The sequence below is a fragment of the Pempheris klunzingeri genome, chromosome 11 (genome assembly GCF_042242105.1).
Source record: "Pempheris klunzingeri isolate RE-2024b chromosome 11, fPemKlu1.hap1, whole genome shotgun sequence".
NCBI lineage: Eukaryota > Metazoa > Chordata > Actinopteri > Acropomatiformes > Pempheridae > Pempheris > Pempheris klunzingeri.
In genome coordinates, this window is record NC_092022.1 from 8,886,277 (window position 1) to 8,913,032 (window position 26,756).

The 26,756-nt window shown below is 41.4% G+C and overlaps 1 protein-coding gene across 1 annotated transcript in view; it reads right to left on the reverse strand.

Moving 5' to 3' along the window:
• Nucleotides 1-23,486, reverse strand: part of LOC139209297 (forkhead box protein J3-like) — a 57,677-nt gene extending 34,191 nt beyond the window's left edge. The window contains exons 1-3 of the mRNA XM_070838945.1: nt 23,061-23,486; nt 11,542-11,665; nt 10,763-11,237 (exon numbers count right to left, since the gene is read on the reverse strand). Of these exons, the coding sequence (XP_070695046.1) occupies nt 10,763-11,122 (360 nt within the window). The 5' untranslated portion in view covers nt 11,123-11,237; nt 11,542-11,665; nt 23,061-23,486. The remainder of the gene's footprint in view (nt 1-10,762; nt 11,238-11,541; nt 11,666-23,060) is intronic.
• Between the last annotated feature and the right edge of the window lie 3,270 nt (nt 23,487-26,756).

Below are 26,756 nucleotides of genomic sequence, written 5' to 3' on the forward strand. Positions count from 1 at the left end.
GAAACATTATGGTTTTGGAGACCAATGAGCCTCAGAGGCTGGAAAAACGTTGATCTGTAAGTTTTTGTTCAAAAATAAATAAATTCACTAATGTGGCTTGACAAGCTGTTACAGAAAGGCTGGAAGTCTCCACTTTGCAAGCTAAGAAAGGAACCCTTCATGTCCGTGGTTGTGTAAATCCCACGGAAACCCCTGCTTTACTGTGTCTGTAGGGAGACTGAGGTCAAAGGGTGAGAGGTTTGCTGGCCAGGGTATTAACCTATGGAGGGCCTACAGAGTTTGATGTGCACACACAAATGCACACCCACACGGAAGTATTCAGGAGAGTCTCTCCTGTGCCCTTCAGGATGAATGTATTGTGGTGTCAGAGAGGTAGTCCTTGTGCGCACACAGACAGAACAATAGATAGAGAAACGGAGAGAGCGGGAGAGAGAAAAAAGGTAGGAAGATATAGCAAGAGGGGATATTTAGAGAGAAGAGAGACAGAGGAGATTTTATTAACTTTCAGCTGAACCCATATAGTGCATAAAGAGAGGGTAAAATGTGGTAAAGTTTGGAGGTAAGGCAGAGGAGAAGAAGCTGGGAGGAGGGTGGGTGCAAGAGGCACAAAGAAATAAAGAGCTGGAGTCGGCTGGCGGAGGGAGTGTGGGGGTACGCACACATACGGACAGGTGTCTTAGATGTTAAAGTCTCCTGGGTTCTGAGCATCATTGAGATGCCTTATTATATCCTGATGGTGACGGAGTGACAGACGCTCCGTGAGAATGCAGGGTTGAATACAAGTCACTACTTCAAACCCCATCTAATACATATTCATTTCATTTGATGGACCCTTCCCCCGCCCTCTTCACTCCCTCACTGAAGTACTTCACACAAGTCATCTATAAGATGAGAGGTGTGTGTGTGTGTGTGTGTGTGTGTGTGTGTGTGTATGTGTGACTGTGCAGTGTGTGTTTATACACTGGTGTATGTGCCTGTATGTGTGCGTGTGCGAGCAGCTGTGTATATTTCAGAGTTCACTCAGTTTTGCCTGTGTATGCACCTGCACATAAGTGTGTATGTATGCAGGTGTGTGTGCATATGTGCATGTGAGCAGTTCTGCACACACCTGTTCTTCTGTGTAAATGTGTGTGTCTATTTGCATGCATGTTTTGCAGCAACAGTCTACCAATAACTGCTTACGTGTATGTGTGTGTGTATACATGTGTGTGGGTGTGCACATATGTTTGTGTGTCTGCATGTGATGGGAAAGAAAGGGAATGAGTGAGGGTGTGTATGCGTGAGCGTGTGCATGTGACTGGCACAAAGACATCTCAGACAAGGTGCGAGTAAGGTTGCTACTGTCTCTGGGGATCCAATAGGAAGCTACAAAACAATAAGAGTATACTCAGATTCAGTGTATCATTCCAACCGACAGGCCCTGCTACAGCAGAATGTGTCCTAAATGAGCTAAATCAATGCTGAGCAATGTTTACCTGCAAGCCCTTATTGCAGGTTACATGTGTCTAGTGTTGCGCTTCCATGGGACGGCCTGCTGTAACTATTGTGCCGGCTATGAACACACTGCGTCCTCACAGCAGGGGATACCCACGCCAAGTAGCACCGCTGTGGTCCTGCCTGGTGGCATGACCACCCTCAAACAAGCTGCGTCTTGTGCAGATTATCACGTGTCCCTGCTGGTGACTGAAGATGGGAAATGGTGAATGGTCTGTATTTGTATAGCACCTCTCTAGTCAGTTTGACAACTCAAAGCGCTTTTACATCACATCCTCATTCACCTCATTCATACAGGAGGAATCTAAGTTGGAGGAGACTATTCTTTCACAAGCATTCACAGACTGAAGCTATGCTTCAGGAGCAAGTTGGGGTTCAGTGTCTTGCCCAAGGACACTTCGAAATGCAGACGTTTGCCAGTCTTCCAATTGATGGATGACCCACTCTACCTCTGAGCTGCCCAAGAGAGAAAGCTTTTTAAAAGTCTTTCTGTGTTCAGCTCTCAGTACTTTTGTAGCCTCTAACTGAATCACTGTAGTTTGGAGCACATCTAAGCTGTATTTTACTTTGCACTGATCACTTTATATCCTTATCGGCACTGTGTTGAATTGCTACTGGTGCAAATTGAACATTTCACATTAAAAACTTTCATCCAACTAACCAACAGGAGGCTTTTATTTGTGAAGCAGCTTTAGGAAATGGAATTTATTTATTACCGAGTAAAGGAAGCTTCGTTAGTGGTGCCATTGTCTGCCAAACATTAGACTTACTCTACTAGCTACCCTCCTCCCGTAGTCACATCAGTAGGATTTCTAATCTCATAACTGATTTAGAAAGACAAATCCTTTCAGCTGTTATTTTAACAGTGTTTCAAAAATAACACAGAGACCAAACTAGGCTGCACAGCAGCGAGAGGTCGGGGTGGCACACTTCCTGTTGCTGGTTGTGTCGAGCAGAGCACTGCGGTGAAGTGACAGCTTTTGTCAGCAGTGTCAGCGGCTTTCCGGGAGAGGAGGCGAGTGAGCAAGGAAGGAGGAAGGAGGACAAGCAGGAAGGAGTGCCCTGGTTGTACTCAGCATCCCAACAATGTTTGACAGCCTCCTTTTTCTATTCCTGCTCTTATTTGATTAAACTTAAGTTAAATTAACAACAGTGAGCTGCGGTGAGTTGTTTGAGAGCGTGGACAGTTCATGACTACTGAAACTGCATTTTGGGCAGTTTTATTGTCAAAAGATGAAGCCAGTCTAAAACTATAGTAAAAACCAGCTCAGACACAACCTGAGAGTTACCCACAGTTGGGTAACTACAGAATCTAAAAAATATGAAAATTAACATGAATTGTGAACTTTGGAGGTTCAACGGTTCAGCAAAGTAACTAGACTGTTTCAGATTACATCATTTTACTGTGGATGCACTAAAGTCACAGAGAAATAGTCAAAGATTATCTGAAATAACAAGGTGGTACAAAAAGGGTACAACCAATAATACTGTGCATGTTTCATTTTACAGTGTTAATGTCCAGATGACAAATGAGATAAATTGAAAAAAAAACAGCTGAAAATAGTTGTTACTTCAGATTACATTTTTTTGTTTACATTAATTCAATATTTCCAGATTTTTAAAAACCTAAAAATTTTAATTGGACCATCACCACAACTAACTATCAAAGACAAACTCTGTTTTGGTTCAGACTAATCTTCAGGTCAAAATACATCAACTATTGATGCCAGTGTCCGTTTCATCTGGCTGGCCTACCAACACACAGGCTTCATTGACACAAAATCACCTCATATACTTGAGCAAATCTCCTACTTTTGTCAACCCAGAAAAACATTTCTTCTTTTGTTCTAGGAAACAGTCTGATGTTATTTATGATCTGACAAAAGACAGGCCCATGTCTCTTTGTGGGATTCAAACCCAGGAACTAGCAAATAAGCTCATTCTGTGGTATAATTGTTGCATTCCAGAGTGCTACGGAAACCAGCCTTAAGCCTATTATTAGCCATATGGAGAGTGCTACAGGCCTGGCTGGTTAGAGAGGGAACCGCGGAGCTGGATGGGTGCCAAATCCTCGAGGAGATAGCAAGAGAAACTCCTCACTTTTAATTAAGAATTTAATACTGAGACTGCTATTAGTGATTAGTATGTAATTAAAAACTCTTGCAGTGTTACACATACAAGTATAATTAATAGCTGCATGTGTGTGTGTGTGCTGTGTGTGTGTGTGTTTGTATATGAGTGTATGGAGGGAGCCTAAAAAAAAAAGACACTTTCCTGATAATCTAAATTGTTCTTCAAACGATCCCAATGGTTTACATTAAATATGTGGTGGAGGGTGCCTCTGGTGTGCATTGCCTCACAAAGAAATGTCATCATATGCATCAAGTAAACAATATTTGTTGCACACCGAATGACCACGGCTATAAATCTTTGTCTATAAAACATTAGTTCTGTATGAAAGAAAAAGTATTTTGATCATGATAAACATTATTATTCTATAATATGTTTTGGCTCACCTAAGAGGTTTTCCTGTTGACTGTGACATTGTAAATTGTGGACAACAATCAGTGTATTTTCTACCTTCAATAATAAGGTGCACCATTACTTCGGTTTCCAATGTGACTGTGACAGCACATTATTTTTTTTTGGTATCAAATATTCTAAAACTCTGGATTTCCTTTTATTGAGGTTTTAAGACAATGAAACACTGTGCCAAGACGCTACGGTAAATCTGGATTCTGCTATTTTTTTTCCCATTTTAATCACTGAAATTGGGATTTTAAGATTTTAGATATGAGCTTTGATAGCAAAGTATAAAAACATTAGATTTTACAGTAAAGGTTTAATTTGAATTACATGCAATCTATATTGTGAATTGATTTCTATCATGTTGTCAAGAGGAAGGCTTTGACCTTGAGACACACACACACATCTGGACAGCAGATAACATGACATGTACACTGGGAATGCTGGGGTACATGTAACAGTTCTGTATGGGTTACTTAGTGACGAGAGGATCAACAAAGTCAGAGGTGAGACTCAATAAAACAAACAGTCGGCTGTGGCATTTTCCCAGTCTCCACTATCAGACTCTTTTAAAATGACTGTGGAAAATACAGACAAAAGCACATTCACACAGACACACACACAAGCACAGACACAAGTAAGCAGCTGTACAGTGCACACACATCCCTGCACACACATAAACACAGAGCCATACATATACACAGGCACTGCACACTGAAGATGTACAGACATACACACTGTGTTTTCCACAGATCTTCCACAGATTGTCTCCAAGCTGAATAACAACAAGCTCAGTACATCGGTGAAATTTCAGTTGTGCTCATCCGACACAAGCTCAGGAGCCTCAGTGCAGCTTCGGCCAAATAATGACTCCCAGCAGCCAATAACAACAGCCTTCCTCCACATACGCAAGTACACTTGACACTGTGCACCGACCTCCGCTGTGCTCAGTCGCAGATCTCCCACAGAGCGAGCAGGGGAGGACTGGAGCCAGAATAATGGCCCAGCGCTGATTCATATCAGGTGATTGTCTGTGACATGTGGTGTTCAGCCAAAGGCCAAAGGCCATTGCGGTAGCACTGCCCTTTACAACGTCACATTAGGCCTTGCTAATTCGCAGGCAATTAGCTTGGCTGCATGGGAGCTAGCCCGAGGCGAGGGGGGTCGCAAGAGAGCAGGTTAGTCAGCACCGACTGCAACAAGCTATTTGGTGAAAGTACAGGTCTAGACTGTATTTCTCAAGTGGCAAATGATGGGAAGGCCTGCATGGTTAAATAATGATATTATGGTGAGTTGAGTAACCAACATTTCCCATCATTACGTTCAATCTGACTAGATCAGCATAGAATACAGATTAATCAATGCATAGTTTCACTTGAAATGATTCATCATTTAGTCTTTAAAAAGTAAACAGTGAAAAATATCCAACATTTTCCAGAGCTGAATTAAATAGCTTGTTTTCCGAACAGCAGTCCAAAACCCACAGATATTCTACATACAATGGTATAAACCAGAGACTGTATGACTTAAATGATTAATCCATTAGCTAAGTTGTTTTGTCAAACTATTAATCATCTCAAAACTTACTAGAATATAACAAAATAGAACAGAAAAGAATTGCATTATTCACCAAGGCGGACAATTATTATTTCACTAAGACATAAAATCATAAAAACAGCCTATAGCAGAGCAAATAAAGACAGTGCACTATGAAACACTAAAGCAGCATAAAAGGAAAGGTAATTGAAACAAAACATAAAACACTAGAAAAAAAATATGGCAGATGGTGAAGGTCACTTTTTAGACTTTAAAATTATGATTGCATTCAAGATGTTCTCAAAACACCTGAAAACTGATTTCATAACTGTTACAAACTGACGAATAAGAGACAAAGACAGAAAAAAAAGAGTGGCTTTGGACTCCCACTGCATCCTCACTATGAGCTGTGGTAAAGGTGGACCCTAGAGTGGAGGGACATGTGGGTGTGAAAGGGCTGCGAGGGGGCTGCAGAGGGCATGGGAAAGTAGAGCAGTGCACGGTGTAGGACAGAGCGAGGGAGAGGTTGGTAAAGATAACATATGCGAGATAATGCTGTTCCAGTAATACAAAATAAAGCTGGAATGATGCAGCCTGATGTAACGCTGTTTGCATTCCCTTCCAATTTACTGTATCTCTCGTTCCTTTGTTTTAAAAACGGAAATGCAATGTATGCATGTTAAGCATGATGAATTTAGGAGAACCAACAAGCTCCATACAGAAATGACTTATGCATCTGTGTGCCATTTGATTTCATGATTTGTTTTTGTTACAGACTGTAAACCTCCTCCACAGCTCCGGAGGAACGTTCTCATCATTACTTTCCAGATGAAACGAGCTCTCCATATTCATTTCCACACAAAAATCTCACGACCTTGGAAAGCTACATGATTATAACAGCTAACTAGATTGGCCGTTTAATGCACTTGAAGGTGTGTGTTCATACGTGTGTCTGTGTGGATGTGCAGTGAGCCTGTGGTGTTCAACCAGTGTACGTATTTATGTGATTTCTAAGGATGGAAGCTGATTTGTGTGTGTGTGTGTGTGTGTGTGTGTGTGTGTGTGTGTGTGTGTGTGTGTGTGTGTGTTGTCCTGATTTCAACTCTGCCGTTCCTGCACTCTCACATTATCATACAGAGCAGACGGAGTGCGTGTGCTGGGTAGTAAAACTCTCCTCTGCTCTCTGACAGTCTCCTCTCTCTTCTCTCCAACCCCCTCCACTCCTCCCCGCCCCCTCCGCCCCCCCATCTCCTCTCCTGCTGAGCTCCCCGTGTGTAATCTGTAGACTGCACACGTACACTGCCCTACCTGAGAGGGAGTCTCTCTGTGGGTGTACAAGCTTCTGTGTGTGTGCACGCATGTGTGGCAGAGGGTGAAGGAGACGGCAAACACGACAGACCATGTATGAAGCGTTTTCTGAGAGCTCCAGCGTTCGGCTCGACTTGGTGCACTCAGAATACACGCATTTCAAAGTGTGTGCTTGCAATGCGTCCGTGTGTGAGCCGACGGTGTCTGCCGAACGTGGCAGCCAGACAATCTCTGTGTCTGCGTCCCACTGTGTACAGCTGACAGCAATCACCTGAACTGGAATGAACCGGACTTATGTAACTTTCCCTGTGACGGCCATGGCTGGTATAAAACAAGCCCCACTGTGTTGAGTCGGGTCATCCAGGAAGTAAAAGTTTGCAGCCTTTTCTCAAAGGCTAGCAAATCTATCTTGTGCTTTGCCTTGAAGTACTGCAGAGTGCTTTATTTGTTACTTAACATGCTTCTAAGTTGTCAGTTCATGCACAGGTCAGTGGCAAGATTGGCGTCTCTCTGTAGCTTGTTACAAAGCTTGCACAATGTTAGAAATGGCACCAATATTTATCCTCGTGTAACCTCTCTGCCCAGCAAATGAAAATGAATAACTGTGATCCACCCCCAAGTGAAAAAGATGAACAACAGACAAAAAACAGAGTGGCGGGAATTTCGAGCTAACTAGTTTGTTCACTTCCTTCCTCACTCATCACTGATCAGCAAATCACCAAATTAAATGCACCGCTAATTTGAGTAATCACGAATTTCTTTGGGTCATTGTTGGAAACATTTGGGATAATGTAAGTCCACAACTCAACAGAAAAATATAGCATAAGCAGTGATGTAGATGATGTTTTCAGTGTGAGTGCCCTGGACCCACAGGTGGTTATGTGAGTAGGTCCCACTGCTCCAGACGTTTTCACCACAACTATTCCAAAATCAAAGCTTGGTTTCTTTCCTTATTTTAAGGTGGTAGTGGAATATTAAAAGCTTCATTAAAATGCTGAGGAAATAAATAATTTTCAATTTACTGCATTTAAGGAAAAAGAAATAGATCAAATAAATAAATAGAAAACAGAAAAGTTATCTGTAAGCTGTAAAAAACAGAATTAAGAAAAAATAAATCAGTGAATGGGTTTTTGTTATCAAAGTACAAGTATCTCAGCAGTGTGCATCATTACAGAGCTGGTGTAAATGCATCTACTTACTTTCATCTATGATGCAAGTTTGTTAAAATGTCCCTACTCTGCTGCAGTACTTTCTTTCACTGGAAAGTTGTGTTGTTGTGTTGCCCTCAAATGGAATTCTTGAGGTTGTGGTTACAACATGGGAAGTCGTGTATACAATATGCTTGGCGTTCAGGTGGTTGCGTTGTGACAACCCCATTGCTATGCAATGCCGCAGGGCAACATGGACGCCAAAAGACTCCTCACTGCCGGCATCTAGCCACCAGGGTTAAACGTAGCTAGCAGGCTGGTATGTAACGTTGATGCCAGAAATGTGAAGCAATTGGGAACACCAACATTTTACTCATGAAATACATAAAATGAATAAGATAAACTCTATACGACTAAAATTACAATATATTAATTTACTACCCACTGATTAAGTAACTTCCATGGCCTCTGCCACTTCTGAAAACGTCAACAACCTGTCACAACCAAACTTGTGAATACCAAAGGAGGGGGACATTCTTACAACGTCTTTTCATGAACACAGTCCTATTTAAAGGCACATTAAACTGTAGTTCATTGTTTAAGGCTTCATGTTCCTCTGAACATCCCTGCGTAGGTCTAGTTGTGATGTTTAACATTTTAATGTGGAAATGTTACATTATACCTTTAGGTGGTGTGCAAGCTATGCTGTCAAATAGTTTTGTACAGGCAAATAAGAAAAATGTTGTGTATTGTCTGTATGTCCCTGACCTAAGTGGAAAGCAAACTCTGGGTTATGTATCTTACAAACAACTCTCTACACTGATACCATGGACAAATGTCAGGACATGTGAAAAATAACCACAATGCCATCAGTACTGTGCTTTAATGATACAACTAGAATGCAGCCACACACACAAATCAATGAATCGAGAGGTGTAATTATGGGATACTAAAACATCCTGGCATCCAAATACAACCAGCAGGAGAAGGCAGTCATGAGCTGCAGCGAGAGAAAGCCTGAATGGTCTTAATAACCCCTATCCTCTATCTCCGAACAGAAAACGGATTGATTGAATCCTACATGCAGGTAAGAAGCACTGCCAACACAACCTGGCTTGTATCATAACCTTTTTGTCTTCGTTTCTGGCATGCATCTCTGCTCAGGGAATGGTGTGTTGAAGATTATAGACGGGGAACAAACACAGGTTCGTGAAAAGGAAAGAAGAAGAGAGGAGTGAGTGACTAAGAGAGAGAAGGTGAGGAGAGGGGGGGGGTTGGTGAAGTGCAAGTGCTTGGGAGATGAAGATAGAAAGTGAAAGAGAGAGAAATAATGAGAAGAAGAAGAAAAATGTTTCCTGCTCTCAGAGAGATGAATTGGTTGATAGTTTGCAGACAGCCTTTTCAATGTGTCAGTGGAAGGACTATATCCATCCCCTTCTTCACTAATAAGGTAGAGAATCCCCAAGACACAACCGTGGGGATCTATTCATTTGTCTCCAATAACACATCCACCTTTCTGCTCATATTAGCCAGGATTTGCATTGCTACATTTACATAAGGATTTAATCATTTCGTCCGAATGAGACGAAATGCTTCTGTCAATCATTCCTGGTTCACTAAAAGGTTTCTGTGCTCTTCGAGGTACCCCCTGGATCAGATTTTTGCATTTTTAGTAGGCGTTTGATAGCATTTGATCCAATTTGAATCCAGCATCAAATCCGACTGTTGACTCCAATTTTTTTTTTCTCAACACTTGAAAGTTAGAAATAACTAAACTCAAAGATTCAATCTGTGATCACCTCGTTAGGTGGTAAGGTTGAAGCACTACGAGTAGCTATGAACTGAAAATAAGATGAGCACACTTACTTTTTGCCAACTTACTTTTGCATACCTTACATTTCATTAGCTACTTGCTCCAGAAGGTCCTCATTCAGAACTACTGAACTACTTGATAAGTTTTTATTATTGATATATATGTGAAAAGTATAAACTGTTGGACTCAATCTGAAACACGCTTGTGGAAAAACAACCCGAACCCATTACTCATGAGTAAAGTTTTTGAAGAGACCCAACAATAACCCCAGCAGCAGCGTGATGTGCTACAGTAACAATTAGCAAGCAGCTGGGTTGTCATTTTCATTTAATAGCATCAACCTTATAAATTAACAACTAACTTCCTAAAATATTTTCTCCCCCTGTGATCATGAGGAAACCACGAGATCAGAGCTGGAGTGCATTTGGATCCATTCAGGTCTACTGGGTATCAGACACGTTCACACACAGACCAGTGATCCATAGCAGTAAAATGAGACATTAATTGCCAGATTAGACTGAGTAGACTTTTAACCCAGTTCATCTCCATGAAGACCTTTAAAAATGACATGACTCACCTCTCTATTGCTCTTGTTTAACTGAAGTTTAACAGTTTACAGTCAAACTGTGATTTCTTCCTCAAAGTCAAGTTAGTTGGAGAATTAATGTTCATCTGCAATCCATATACTTTTCATGATGTTGTCATTTCAGTGAAAGTGAAAGAGTAGCAGTCAACATCTGCCAAAAAAAGGGAAGCCTGCCATCTGTATGTTTTGTATTTACAAAAGTGAGGACAGTGAGATAATATTTGTCATCCTCGAGTACTTAGGGCTATTTTACCATCTTAGAACCAGACCCACTGGAACCAGCTATCAGAGTTTCTCGAAAGAAGAACAAGACTCTACATCACATAGTTTATCTTTCTTGTCTCGTCTTACCTTCCAGCCGCTGCCCGCCTCACGGTAGTAGGGGAAGTTGTCACAGATCCACTGGTAGATCTCACTGAGAGTCATCCGTTTTCGCGGCGAGCCATTGATTGCAAAGGTGATAAGGCTGGCGTAGCTGTAGGGCGGTTTACCATCTCTGTGCTGTGCAGCTTCCTCCTGGTCAAGAGTTGTTCCTGGGTCCAGATGGGCAATTTTCTTGCCAGGCCCGTGCCCGTGATGGTGACCGAGGTGGTGGTGTCCATGGTGATGGCCGTGATGGTGTCCCGCATCTGCCTTCTGGATGGCTGCCCTCATGCTGAGCTGGGGGAGCCAGTCCATTGAGGTCAGGCTACTCTCCAGCTCAGAGGTCATGGTGCTTGTAGGTCGAGGGGTCAAAAGGGAAGGGTGAGAGGCTCAGCAACGTGGCGTATGCAGAATCTCCTGTTGGCTCACTGAATGGGTGCTGTGCAGCAGCCTTGGCTCAAGTCTGGAAGAGCAAGAGGTTTGTTTACTACGCCTATTCATTCTCCTTTAGCTGGAGCAGAAAGCACACTTGGCAGAGACACAGATGTTAACTTGCACATTATTTTCCACATACAGTGCAGCTTTGTCTAATGGAAAACTAAATATTTTGGCATGTTCATCACCTGGTCTTTAACAATGCACATAAATATAATCTGCAATGTGAGCTATGGATGAGAGAAAAACTTTCATCAAACAGTTGTATGCCATTAATTTCACAATGAAAAGCTAAGCAGTATGGAAGACTAAGTATGAGTTAAGTGTCTTACTCTTCCCATTCTTTTCCATCTTTCTTTGGGCCAAAGCATCTGGGGAAGTCACCGAAGTGAGAGGTAGAGTCCTTCCCTCGTGCATGTTCACAAGTTCTTCATTTAGCCACTGCAATGGCTGCTGCTGCAACGCACAAACACAAAACCACACAAGACGGTGAGCTTGCACTGCCAGACAGCCTTCATAAGATATTAATATCGCACAACCGCTCAACTGGCCTCGGCATCTGTCCAACCCGATTAAAACTCTTCTCTCTTTCTCTCTCTGTGTTCTGTCTATCTGGATTGCCTCTCACTCTCGTTCCCTTTACAAAGTGGAAATGGCAATTGGATCTGCAGAGTGACTAAAAGCTGGGGAATTGTTTTCACAAGTGCCTGCCAAATGGGGGGAACAGCTCGGGAGGAATTCCAACCCTCTAGAGGAGCCGAAAGGCTCGTCCCCTTTCCCTCTCTGTGTAACCCCCCCACACCGTGTTCCCATTCTCTGACTCTCGACGTGCCTCACTCTCCTGTCAAGTCCATGCCCACCCTACCCATAATCAACCCCCCCGTCCCCAACACCCCCATCCCCCAGTTTCTCAGATCCTGTTCAGACAAACACAAACAATGAAAAAACTTAAGAAGCCTCAACATTTTAATTTGGTAGCTATATTTAGAGCACCGCTGAACTTAAAAATGTGACGGGACATTTCTTTTTGTATTGGGGGCTTTTACAAATACTTTTAGCATGATTCAGGAAAAAACAAAGACAATCATTTGGTACATGAGAGAGAACTTACTCACCAATTGTTCTGTACTCCAGTCAGTCACAGAACATTTGTAGATTTGTCACTAGTGGACTGAGAATGTCACGTAACTGTTACTCATCACTGGAGTGAAGATGTTGCGTTTAGAACGCACTCTGATTCAACGAAGAAATTTGCCTTGTTTGGTGCTTAATGCTTCTGGAAGATAAATGTCCGACATTCCGAAAAATAAAGATAATTGAGTTTTACAAAAGATATGGGTACAGAGTGGGCCGATGCCAGTGAATAGTTAACAATGGTTGAATGGATTCAGCTAGTCAGAAATCTACATTTAAACCTTCATCTATCATCCTATGCAGTAACCTTCGTATGTCCTTGAACAACAAAGAGCCTATTGGCCCACGCATTTTCCATTCATGCTCACTATACATGGGAGAACTTCAATGAGCCTTCCTACCAGAAGGAACACAAACCCCTCTCTCTCTCTTTCCTCCAATCCCTCTGGAGAGCTATAATGAAGAAGAAGAAGGGAAATACTCAGCTCCTGCAAGAACCTTGCTTAATTACAAGTAGAAAAAACAAATGTTTAGCAGTAGACTCATCAAGCCAAACAAGCCAGGCAGTGGGACTAGGGTAAGGAAAGAGGAGCTGAGAGAAGAGATATGCCCGATGAGGCCTCTTGCACAACACCACCCCCATTTCCTCCTCAAGGCTCTGCCACTGTGGGAGAAGCCACAGCCAACCCCCCTCTTCCAAATCCCAGGAAGCCATCTTAATTAGTGCACCTTTTTTTTTTTTCGCTGAAGGGAAGGTAGCATTGCTAGTTGTAGTGGTGGTGGGTAGGTGGGGATGGGGGTGGTGACACACAAGACACAGAACAACAAGTACTTATTTTCCCCTCATTAAAAGAAGGCTCAAGCTGCAAATCAGCCTGCCACAAGCCCTGACCTGCTGTGCTGCCGTGGCTGTTGTTGTTGAGAGGTTTGGGAGCGTGGGCTGGCTGCATGGCGGCACGGTGTAGCTTTGCACCGCTAGCTTGGTGAGACGTTGGGATGATGAGTAATAGAAGAGAGCGGAGTGAAAAAAGGAGGGGCATGACTTGGCTTCAGGGGAGAGGGGCCCTGCTGGGCGGGTAGACGCAACCAATTACCAAGTCGACTCAGTCAACTGGTCCCACAGTGACTGGGCTAACCTCAGCACTGTGACTTTTGTTTCTGATATCTGCTGTGTTCCACATCAGCCTCAGAGGCCTGCATGGTATCAGGGGAGGAAAATGATCACAGAAGACAGCTTACAGCATACCTCTGCTTATCTTAGGGCTGTCAGTTTTCTATAGAATTCATCCTATTGTATTGTATGCATCAATGCTGACAGCTAAATTCTTTGAATTGAGTGCTTCATACTTTGGTAGTTAGAAGGTAGTTTATTCATCATATTCATGGTTATCTGAATGTACTAAGAGAGCAGTATGTACAATATAACCTACAATGATAGAGGGAATAAACCCTTCCATCTATTTTGGTCTTTGTTGATGTTCCTTCTGAGACAATTTTGCATTTCAGGAACCAACATTTGGACTTGACATATCCATACAGTCTATCACTATACTCCGTTTAGTTAAGGTATGCAGGCAGGCTGGAGAAATATTATCTCTGAAATGACATCACACATTTCAGATCCACATGAGAAGTGTCTGCCTATGATGGCATTAGATATTATTTTTGAACATTTATAAAATGCAGGTGCCACTCAAACACTATACTTCAATAATTAACGAATATTATGCTACATTATGCAATGAGTAAAACTCTAAATAGGAAAATTTTTAATAGAACCACAATTTTCTATCTACAAATAACAACAAAATGTATCGGTTTTCATTAAAGTAAATTATGATGAACTGCAGTAATGCAACTACCGCAATTCTTGCATATTCTAGTCAAAAACCCACATTAAACTTTGTACCACTGATGAGTACACATCAAAAACTTTACCAACCAGGCAGATTTTAAAGAGCTGTAGTTGAATAGAAAATACAAGTAGCAAAGATGGGATATTCTGGCAGCCGATCAAACAGAAAGGCAGGGTTTGATTAAATACTTTGAACGCTTGTAAGTATGAATGTGCATGGGAACATACATTTACAGAGACAGACATTTGGCTAACATTAGTAAGTATCAGGAGAGGTTGAAAATCTGGCAAAAAGGAAAACATGTGGCACCTCAGATTTGCCCAACGTAAAAAAAAAAAAAGAGGAAAAAAGCAAAAGTTAACTTTGGTAACTTGAAAGTTGTGAGATATCAACTGGCACTCCCAGAAGAAGATTGCACACGCTAATATAAAACTAAGAGCAAGGATTTGGACGTTTATGAACAAGAAATCTTTCTCCTCCAAAGAATTTAAATACATCACTCTCTGCACTGTGGATGGAGCTTTCATGACTGGGAACATTGTCCCTTTAAAAGAGTTGAGGGTCTGTGTGTGATTGAATGTATTCACCCATTAGACTTTGTAGCTGTGATGCACTCACTCAGCTGTATGCATCACTAACAGCTAACAGTCCCCCGCTGCTAGCAGGCTTTTAGACTGAGAGAGGCTTTACAGTTCTGCATTTTAATAGAGAACTTTGAATGGAGTGACGGGGGATGGGTGAGAGAAGGGGGGAGGGAGCCAAAAGAAAGAGGCATCAAAATATTTTCTGAGGAAAATGAAGTAATGACAAAATACCCACCCGGAGCGTGCCGAGCAGAGGGGGTTTCTGGGAAGGACTGCCTTGGCAAGGGTAAGGCTAATGTGTCAAAAGAAAGTCTGTGGGCATACTGAGCGCTGTCATGTCTAGGAGTGTGGGCCATTCAAGGGAAGGAGGAAAAGGTCCAAAAAGCAGTATTGAATGTCTTAATTACTTTCTGCTTCAGCGCCAGAAAACATACCCCTGAAAAGGTTCAATTATAGGATATCAAGGCAAATCAGCTGCCCTTATGGTGGCTGCTTGCTCATCTCTCAATGGAGCTGGGTTAAGCAATTATCGTTTGATACTGTCTACTTATTCTCAAAGGAGACCTGGAGAGGCATCGATGTAATGCACCGTTTCAAACTGAGATGCATTTTTTGTCCTTAGTCCTTAAAGCGAGTGGTCAGGCAAACTAAAGCCTGAAAGGAAAAATAAGGGAAAAAGAGTAATACAGTGAGAGGATGATAATTTATCCATGACAGAACAACACTTTCATTGGCAGTTTCAGAAAATCAATGGTTGGCCCATGTCTCCCAAGTCAATCAAGTGGCATCTCAAAGGAAACATAATGTACTGATTCACACAATTTTTCTCAGATCTGAAAGAAAATCTGATTGAAAGAAAGCAAAAAAAATCAGTGGGTCCCACTGAATCCCTGAAGGCCGAGAATAAAATATTTAATTCACTAAGCCCACACAGAACGCAACACCTGAAAACATCTGCCAAGGTAGAGGGAGTTAGCGACCCAGAAGACTTACCACTGCAAACTAGGAAAAAGCTATCACAATTCCACATTCTGACAACGGCAAAGTTAAAAAGGCATATTTTGTCATAAATAAAACATAGGAGTGCAGCATTTCGGCAAACTCCCCCAACGAAAGGTCCCAAGAGAGAGATGGGATGCTGTTTGTGAACTCATGCTTTGCACAGTAAAGGGGGCTATAGCACTGCGTCACCACGACTCAAACTACATTCCCATATCCAGCCCTATTCAGCAAGGACTAGTCCTCTTTAAAAATTCATTAATTTACAGCAAAAATAGATTAAAGCGCCCAACTGCACCAACCTAAAAAGTTTGGCTTGTGAATAGCATTAATAATGGAAGCAAACATCCAAAACCTAGAGGCCCTGGCTTGGAGGCATGGCTTAGGTTTTGTTGCGCTTTATAATGGAGGGTAATTTACATTTTTTAGAAGTATTACAGCTTTTTGATGCTTGTTTATAATTGCATTGTTTTACATGCAAATTGGCTAACAATTGTTACTCATTAAAACATAACCAGTAGAGTGCAACAGCACTCTCAGCTTGTGTAAGACACAGGCTTACGTCAGGTTCACAATAGAAGCTTTGCACCGATCTCTTGTCCCCAGGAGCACCGCTGCTGAGTTCAATCCAAATGACAGCCCTTTAAAAGTGATCATCCCCTATCTTATCTTTTACATCTTTCTCTTTCAAATCATAGCAATGCTTTCCTAACAGAATCAAAGAGGATTTTGACTAGATAAAAGGATTTGCAACATTTGAATCCAAATTATGTGTACTTTCCTGGGGACAAGACAAAAATCACAACGACTGGGAGCACTCAGAGAACTTAAAGGTACTTAAAAAGAGAGTAAATCTGCTCTAACATGTCAAACTTTCCTCCTTCTCTGCCTGATAATACATGACTTTACTGTAATACAGTGTATAGGTAAATCAACATCTAAGGAACAGCTGATTTCATATTTTGGTATCACTTGCAGGGGTGTGATACTTCTAATAGCAGGTCATTTCAATAATCAATTTGTCTGAATGATGATTTTAACAGTTGATTGTTGATATGACGTGAGGTCATTTAAATGACCTGTTGACCTCCTAACATTGTTGTGGCCTGAAAATTACAGAGGCCACTCATTAGAGGGCTTCTAGCTAAAGCAAATGAGACCTCTTCTTCACCTCTTTTAAAAGTTACTGCCAAGCCATCTTCGGCAGTTTACCCACAGCTGCTCTAGTGAAAGTGCTCACCATAAGAGTAAAAGATGGATCACTCTGTACAACTGAAGAGAGTGGGTGATTTTTTTTAATTAGTAAATTTTTCCTTAAGGAAACAGATGCTTCTGAGGTTAAATACAGATTCTGTATAATGGCAGCAGTATAGCAGGAAAGGTGAGCCTATAGTCTGTCTAAACATGAGATTGATTTGTACTTCTAAACTGTAAAAAAGACTTATGAATGATTTATTCGAACATTAATCATGTTTTTCAATGAACTCAGTGTGAACACTGCAAAGACACCAGGATGCGGAGATTGTGTGATATATATACATACACGCACACATTTGACTGTATCTTTTGTTGACGAAAAACATTTGCTGAAGAAAATCTATGAATACATTTATGTATTTATATCGGGGTATATAAATTCAGTGTCTAACCATCATCATGTTTTAATTGAGTGGAAAATCATTCTTGATAGACACTGTGAACAAAGACCCAGCATTACTTATGAAGTCACATTAAAAGAATAAATTACGTGTTGTAATGAATATGTGGGAAAACAACATAACATCTTGACAGCCATGACTGATTCATATACTGATGTAAAAAAAACATGTAAATGGAATTCCTAATTTTCTTTTTATTTGTGAATTTCATTAATTATTTAATAATTTTGTGAATTTTCTTTTTCTTAAATGCATACTGTTTTCTGTTTACTATTGTTCATCATTATGTTACTCCACTGTTTTTCTGTCATTTTGCAAAATTTCATCTTTTAAGTTTGCAAAGCACCATTCCTGGCACAACAGGCCACCTAGTATCACATGACTCACATCGCCCTGTGGAAATTTTTGTGACCATTTCCTTATGTAAATTCTCTTTTTTGTGCATATGGGTCCAGATGTGCAGCAACTGACCTGGACACACTAAAAAAAAACCTCCTGCACCTCTAAACTGTCTGATCCCTACCCGACCAAAGACTCAGAAGCTGAACAATTCCTGTCTATGTTGTGTGCTCCTGTAGAGACAAAGACATTCCTGACAAAGTCGGCACTCTCAGGTGCAACTTAGCTGCCTGCCTTGAGCCTGGCCATGACTTTCACATATAGGGAAAACTGCCCCAGACGCTGCCGTGTCCCCAGATAGTACCGTGATGACAAAGCTAATGTCATCCTGCTCAGCTCCCAAATGAGTTTTAGGGGCCAATATTTTAACTCCACCGTGGGGAGTTTCATCAATAGATCTGACAGACCTGAGTGATGGCGCAGTGTAAAGCTGGCTCTAGATGTCTGCCAGTGCATTGGCCCACCAGGCCTAAGCATTGGGGGCATTTTTTTAATTTCTTTTTTAGGGTGTTTTTTAAACTGTAGGTACAGTAGGGCAGTTCAGTTTGAAACATATATTAAATATATTGGTTGGAATGCTAACCAGCGAAATCTGTTGGATAAAATGTGAACACGCTATAGTAAAACACCAAGCCTGACATCAGTGATCTTTAACGTCATTGTGCGTGGAGTTACAGTCGACACTTGACACATCCAACTGTCCTCAAAAAAGGCACTTGGCCACTTAGCCCTGCCAGACCGTTGGTAGAAGATTTGCCAGCATTTCTGGGTAGAAACCCGGCTAGCTGATCTGTACTCCTACACAGCGCTTGAGGACATGGATTTTGCTACGCAATCAGAGGTCCCCCTTGCCAGCTGCATCCAATCAACAATGCCACCTTCTACTGATGTACTGTGAAGTCTGCCAAAGTGATGATGCATCGTCATTTGACAGTCAAACCTGAAGAAAGAGCCCCAGGAGAGTATGATGTCAGTCACTAGAACTGATCTGTTTTGGCTTTTGGTCAGCCGAAGACTCAAGGAACAAGTCGATCAATGTCTTGGTGACATCAGACCATTTTAGGAAGATGGCTTAGGCATTTAGCTGTAAAGACCAGTCAGCCACACAGATGGAGAGGGTTCTCTGGGGCCGGTGCTTCTGTGTCTTTGAATTCCCAGAAAGGATCCACAGTGACCAAGGAGCTTGAGGCGAGCTCAACACTTGAGGCGAGCTCCGGGCATCAAGAAATCACACAGAACTTGCTACTGAGATGACACAGTCACTGGACGGTAGAAGGTGATCCACAGGAACACTCAGTTTCCTTCCTGTGGAGATCACCCTGACAATGAAAACACACCTTTCACTGTAAGAGAGGGCCAGGGCATGTTGATCCAGAGCCAGTGGTCTCCACAGAATGGATTACACAGTTGTCTGTAACACGACTGTCCCACTCAGATGTTATTGACATAACCAGTGTAACCTCTACACCTGAGGACATCTCAGTCATACTTGGACCTGTGGCTGACACTGACACCACTGCTGATGTGAGAAATTCAGACCTTGACTTAGGACTGGGTTCCAAACTTTGATAGATTTATGGCACCGCCCAAACTGATAAGACTGTCAAATTTCAAGAACTAAGGAATAAATCTCATCAGCACCAGTGTGCCAATAAGTATGCAGCATGCTTGTACCAAGATCGGTATGAGAAAGGTAATGTCACGTTTTTTATGGCTATTTTGCTTGTATTTATATGATTGTGGCAGGTATTTATTTGTTAGAACAAGTGAGAGACCCTGCTGCCCAGCCGTGGTGACGCTAGCCGGTCTTATCATCACTATCGGGGACTTGTTCTCCAGCAGTATTCAGGCAGTGCTCCTTTATGTGTTTTGTGTTTTAGTTACTCTTGCTAGTTCTTCCAATGTTACAGACTCTGGCTTTAATATTATATTAATAGACAGCTTCAAGTTGTGAAAAACGGGTTTATTTTTCATGTTGATGAACTGCTTTGAGTGGAAAAAAGCAACGTATTGAAACATAAAACTAACGAGTTGAAACAGGCAACTTAAGTTGAACCACATTGTAGTTATATTATTTATGTCATGAAACTGCTTTGAGTGTGTAAAAATGCCAAAGAGTTGAAAATAAATCTAAAGATTTTCTTTTTGTTAAAATGGATTTTTATAAAATTGGTAAAAGGCATTGTTTAGCCCTACCCTGCCCTCAACACTGCGACACAGACAGATAACACATGACTCGCTGTTGATCGGACCTCAGCCAGACACTGTGGCCATTCCAATGCACAAACACTGATCCCTGACCTTTTAGATTTTGTTAGTTTGTAGCGTTTCCTCTGGTGTGTACGTTGAAGTAGGAGCTCATATCTAATAAAATGCTGAGGGGGGATATAACAGAGATAAAAATGTACAACATTTGTGAATTCCTAATTCTATTTTGTATTTGTGAATTCTTCAATCAATAATTTTAGCACTTGTAAATTTCATTTCATTAACGAGCCTAAGCTATGCTTATTTACCTGAGTTTTTCTCTGGTAACTCGGTCACTAAACACCTCCTTTAATGGACCTGCTGAGCTTCCATAGCCCCCCCATCACGTTGCTGCTTCGCATTGACATGGGTAAGTTGTGTGGTGAAAACGCTGCTTAGGCTATGTTACTGTTTCCATTGATAAACAAATGATCAAAGTTACTTTAATGCAAATAGTTTGTATAAAGATTATGTTACTCCACTGTTTTGGGGGTATTTTCACTGCTAATATTAGTATTGCAGATGCTTCCGTTTCATCTTTGAAGTTCTCTTAGAGCCATTCCTGTCATGCCATGCCACTTTGTATAATGGGACTCACCTCCTGTGGAGACTTTTGTGGCCATTTCCTTGTGTACATTCTGTTATGTGTAGTGATGGACAAACTGTATATGTGTGTTCTTTAGTCTTCCTACAAGTATGAGCTCTATGGTAACTGTGGTAATGATGTTTCCTACATTTACCGGATTAACCTCACACATCTTTTTACTTAGTCCGTCAGATTGTACCAATTTACATTTTCTATACTTTTAATGGTTTCATTTTACTGTGTTAGAAAGAGAGTTGATGTTTTGATATACTGACTTGAGAAAAAATAAGGTTTTCAAGTCAATTCTAAAAGCTCATACACGGGGAGCACACTAATCATCGGCTATACGTTGTAATGTATCACAGTTATGTAGTGTTATCATGCAGCTTGAGACATTGCTTGAGGCTCACAGGGCAGCTTTGCATCAGTGAGGCTCCAGATGTGCAGCAACCGACCTGGAGACAATATACTGTATGTTGTGTTACATTGTCTTCCTGCAGAGAGAGGAATAAATGGTGGAAATTGGTCCTATAAGTCTCTCTCATCTAAGCCCAACTAACATCCATTACGCCGGCATATGGAGCTCCTCTTTATCAAAGCAACTGAAATGCATGTAGTGTATCCACAAATAGCTCTTAATTCAACTTTCAAAAAGTCATTACTACGCTCGTTTCTTAGCATTGCATTTGCTGACATTGACGATAATTACGACGACCTTTCCGATGATAAAACATAAATCAGTAAAACATTATGAGGGTTCCTTCTCTTCACATTTCATGCGATTCTGCATAACGTTTTAATGAGGCATTTAGGGGTCTATGAGTGATCTACTGAGAAAGTCTACAATGGCAATCAGCAGTGAGTGTGGCAGCTGTTCAGCAATTAAAAAGCCAAATTACCCTCAATCAACACCATTTACAAGCGCAAGTAAATCTCAGAGCAAATAATGATGAGAGAAATCTGTTCAGACAGCTCTCATCTTGATAGGAATTAGAGGCGCATCCAAATCAGGAGCAGGGTACTCTCTCAAACGCTTTCTCACTCTGTTGCCCACAAACACACACACACACCTCCCCTTGTCTGTACGTTTTTGGAGAGATTAAATTGTATAGTATTGGCTTGCTCTCTGCGCTCTGCAGCATGATGAAAGATAATGACTCCTTTACAGTATAAGATGGTCACCGTTCATGGAAAGGTTATGGTCTCCTTATGGAAAGAGACTACACGCAGGCCGCCTATGGAAAGGAAATCCATAGTGGGTAATAACTGCACCATCAACAAACTCAGCTTACTGGAAAACAGCAAATTAAAGTGACCTGCATACTGAAGGACAGCTATGGCAAGTTACAATATCTGTCTGCCTGCATCAGATTAGCTGTTGAGAGGTGAAAACATTTCGCCCAACTTATTTGAAAAAAGATGAGTCATTGCGGTGCTGTCTGCATCTAATATGAAGCACATATTAGAGCACATATAAAACGGTATAAATTGTCTTAAACTAGACACGAGGAGCCACCGAGAAAGACACGTCCTTTAAAAGGCGCTGCTGACAGATGACATGATGCACACGGGCAGAATCATATGCATGCAAACATATTGTACGTCCATAGGAACACTGTAAAAATCCATGCCTACATGCGCAGACACCAAAGTAAATGAAAATGAACCAGTCATTAACACCTAGGAATATACACCATAGTGTTTATGTCACCTTGGCATGTATTCATACATCTCTATGTAAACCATTAGAAAAACATTTGATCCTGTGAGAAATAGTTAGTTAAATGATTTCAAGTGCCCTGACTGGTTTTCCCTTCTGTTACTACTTTTCCTTACAACAGCTGAGTCAACTCCTTCAACAACAACAAAAATTGCTATAAACTTGTTTAGCTGTTTCACTACTTTAAAGACTATTTTGACTCTCAGTACAATTACAGCAGGGACAGCTCACCGTGAAGCTCAGTCTTCTCTGATTGTTGACAAACACCACTTCCACTGTTATCACTTCTAAAGTCTTCTCATCTATGCAAGCCACAGTCTCCTCTTCACGCATACCTGCGCTTCCCATGCAATCCACCACTTGGATAATTGTTTAATTAAACGCCACTTTGTTTCGTGCCTGCTACACAACAGCCCCGGCGTCTGAACGGTACCATGAGACTGTTATTATAAACTTAAAAATAAGTTGACTTCATCTGACGGACATCTGGGCTGAAGACAAATGCTACAGTGTCTGCAGGCATGCACACTGTGGCAGGCAGCGAACTTGTCATTGCCTGCCATTAAGTCAAACTGGCTTTTAGTACAACACTTCTCTCCCGGTAAATCGTAATTTGTCACCAACCCCACTGACTGACATTCAAGAAATCATCTGCACAGACTACTCACCGTCGTAGGTGAATATGAACCGGCTCAGTTTTTTTTCTGTACTCTGCTTCAGAAGCTCCAGACGCCTATTCTGCACTTGAAAATTCCCCTCGAAGACAAAAGCTCCAGCGGTGCCTTGGCGCTGTCACTCGGGCTGCATGCGCGGAGCTGTGCCGGCGTCAAACTGACCGCTGCTGTGGTCATTCGACAGTCATGACAGGCGGACTCGACCCTCTATTCGCATTTGCGCTCAACAACGCGAAGATCCCGGGTCTCTGCGCTCCGCTCGGCTGCTAAACCACCGGAACTACTTCCAACGCCAGCCGGAGCACGTTGAAGATGAATTCATGCACCACAATAGAAAAAAAAAAAATGAAATCACATCCATTTAACTAGTTCCCAGTTTCAATATTAATGACATTCTACTAAGACATCACATACACCAACCATTATCATGTCCAGCCTATAATAATAATAATAATAATAATGATAATTATAAAAATGTCACCATTACCCATCATTACTATTGGGTTATGTTTGGTTTGTCTATCTGTTAAGTGATCTAATCACCATTCTGGACTGTAATGATGATGATGGTGATTATTATTAGTATCATTAATATTGTTATTGTTGTGACTACAGCAATGATTCTGGCTGTTTCATTATAGAGGTAAAACTATAGAAAGCACTGTCTGTGTGATAACCAGACAACAAAAAAAATTGATAGGTGAGGAGACATGTGTTCAATTATAATATTTACACACTGGTCAAAGTGCAACAAGACATTATCTGTGAAGTAGTGGTATTTAGTGGCTCCTACTATTATGCTGCTCTGTTACATCAGTAAACTGGGGGCTTGGTGCTGGATGTCATATCTGTTATGGCTGAGGTATTGCCCAGTCAGCCTGCATGCCTGTCATTTGTTGATAAAATGCAGGAAGAACTTAAAGGCTTCCAGCCAGAGCGCAATGATTTGTTTGACATTTTCAACTCAAATAAGTTGGCACAGTCTATCCAATCTATCAGTGTTTAGTCTCACTTAGACTAATGTTGCCACAGTGTTGAGTTTGGTGGTGTTTCAGTAATCTGGCTTGGACAAAGTTTTCCTTAACTTTGCAAATGATTGCTCAAAATGACCACTCTGTAGGATGTGTACACTTGGAACAAATTAATGGTTTGGATCTGAGAGCTTGGTCACATGGACCCATCCCCCGTTTAACAGTGAGGCTCAGAAATAACTCAGTGCTGCACTCGTCTGGATGCTGAGGGTGCCTGCATTGGTTAATCAAATGTTTTGTCGTAGCATTTGAGGATTTTCAAAGCAGCACTATATGTTGCTGGACTGTCTATTTCTTCATGAATTACACACCTTGGCTGAGAGACATCGTAAGACTGTGATGCTGAAGAAATGCTCGGAACCAGAGCAACAACATGGGATTATGTTGAACATTTCTAACACGATGAACAGGAATTTGATCATCATAATTCTATAAATAAAATGTGTAATTTTCTCCTGGAATTTCAAACATTAAGACTGAGAAATAAAAACAAAAAAGCAGATGAATGACTTGTACAGTCTTTGAATTTCTCCTGGGCCAAGTGTTGTAATCTGTGGGTCCCCCACCAGAGGGCTCTCTAGTCTAAGACAATGTGTTGCCACAGTTGAGGGGGAAAAAAAACTCCATTGAAGGCTTTTTGAATGTGCACTTATCTATATTTTGCATTCATTTAATCAAATGTACTCCAACAGGAGAAACTGTGAACAGCCACGGGAAAACACTGCTGGTCTTCAAACTCATTAAATGACGCCTCATGTGTCTGATCTTTGCTAAATGGGACCCTGACTCCCAGGCTTGACCTCAGAGCTGACAACAATGAGAGGTTTGTTCACCTCGTGATGACAAAAACAGCTATTAGCTGATCCTCTATCCAGATATCAAAACATTTGCGTGCTTGTGCTTTGCTAATTAACACAGATGCTATGATCTCACTTCAATTTCATTTTCACTCCTCACATCAAAAAGAAGAGGCTATGCTGTTACTATACAGTCCTGGAGGGAAACATGTCTGTGTCAAGCACTACAGTGATTCTCTGTGATGCTTGTAAAACATGGGCTGCATCAGATTACTGCAGTTCATTTTGGCAGGGAATGTAACAGCAAGTTTCACAGTGAAACGCCGGCGGTTTGCGTTGGTGTTGTGAACATGACAAATAAGATGGGAGGGGAGACTTGCAGCAGAATAAGTCCGTCTGTCTGTGGACTGCACGACGTTCATCAAGAGGAATGTGTCTACTCCGGCGCCTTCCCTACTTTGTGATGATTGGGCAGCACGACTGGCTCTGCCCGGTTTGATCCTGTTGGCTCTCCGACGGTGCAGTGCGCTGAGCTCAGGGGATGCTACAGGAGGGAGACAAAAACCACACACACAACCAGCTGAGCAACTCAAGGCAAACACTGAGGTTTTCCATTTTAATCTCCACATTTGAGGCTACTCGTCTCTTGTGTAACGTTAAGGACCTTATGAGTGACATCTCCTGGTAATATATTTGTGACAAACATAACAAGATGGGGAAAATACAGTCTCGTCTTCAGGATAACAAAAAGAGCTGTTAAATTATGAGGTAGCCCTGAGCATGTGGTTACATTTTTATTTGGATTATTTGGTCAATTAAGGGGATATTTCTTCATATTGTTCTCAGCTGTTCTATAATTTTGTTGACTTTACCTGGGAAAATAAGAGATGAGAAGAATTTATTGTTGAGTAGCAGAACTTCGTAACTGATTTCTGATATGGGCAGGGCATGATCCAGCCTCGCGAGAACACGCCTCGCCGAGACAGCTGCGCATGCGCAGAGGCTCACCAGCAAAAGTGAAACGCAACAAACAGAAACGATTGAGCAGGTTTGCATTTGGAGTCTGCTTTTATGCTGACTTGTATGATCTGTGACATTACTGTTGAAGACCAGGATCATTGAGGACCGCCCTGACAACTGAAAACTTGAGGAGATGGAATTAATTACTAAAATGATCACAGTTTCTAATTTTAGACCATGTATTTCTGATTTGTTTAGTCTAATAAAATATTAGTTGCTTGTCTAATGATTCCGTATGTCCTGTTAAAATTATACATGTCTTGTAAACCCAGTGTTCTGCTTGCAATGTGTATATAGGCTATATATTAATATAAGCCTTGGTAATATAAAAATATATATATTTTTTTGTAATGTTGCACCATCAATATTAATGGATCGTGTCACACCCTTTTATTATTCTTTGTCTTATTGTCTTTGTCTTATGTTTCAACGCACTTAGGGTTTGGAACTACATTTCCCACAACTCTTTGGGGGCTGTAAACAGGAAGTTGAGTTAACTGAGCAGTTTTTGCCTATATTTATTTACATTTTGGCAATTTTTCTCCATTAAAAGTGTGCCGAATTAGCTATTAGCAGTCACTGTTGGCAAGTCATTCATTGTTATGCAGACATCTGCCATTGGATTATTTTTACACTGAATACGACTTAAAAATGTGTTGATTCTTAAGCAAATTCCGGAGTAAGATGGAACGTCTGCTTTTCAAAGTGGATTTAAGGGCGTTCTTAGTAAGTCCTGCTGAATTTAAACATATGTGTATCATGTGTGTGACTTGTTAGCCTGAGTTACCACCCACCCACAATGATATGTGTACGGAGAGAGGAAGAGAACGAGGGAAGTGGGT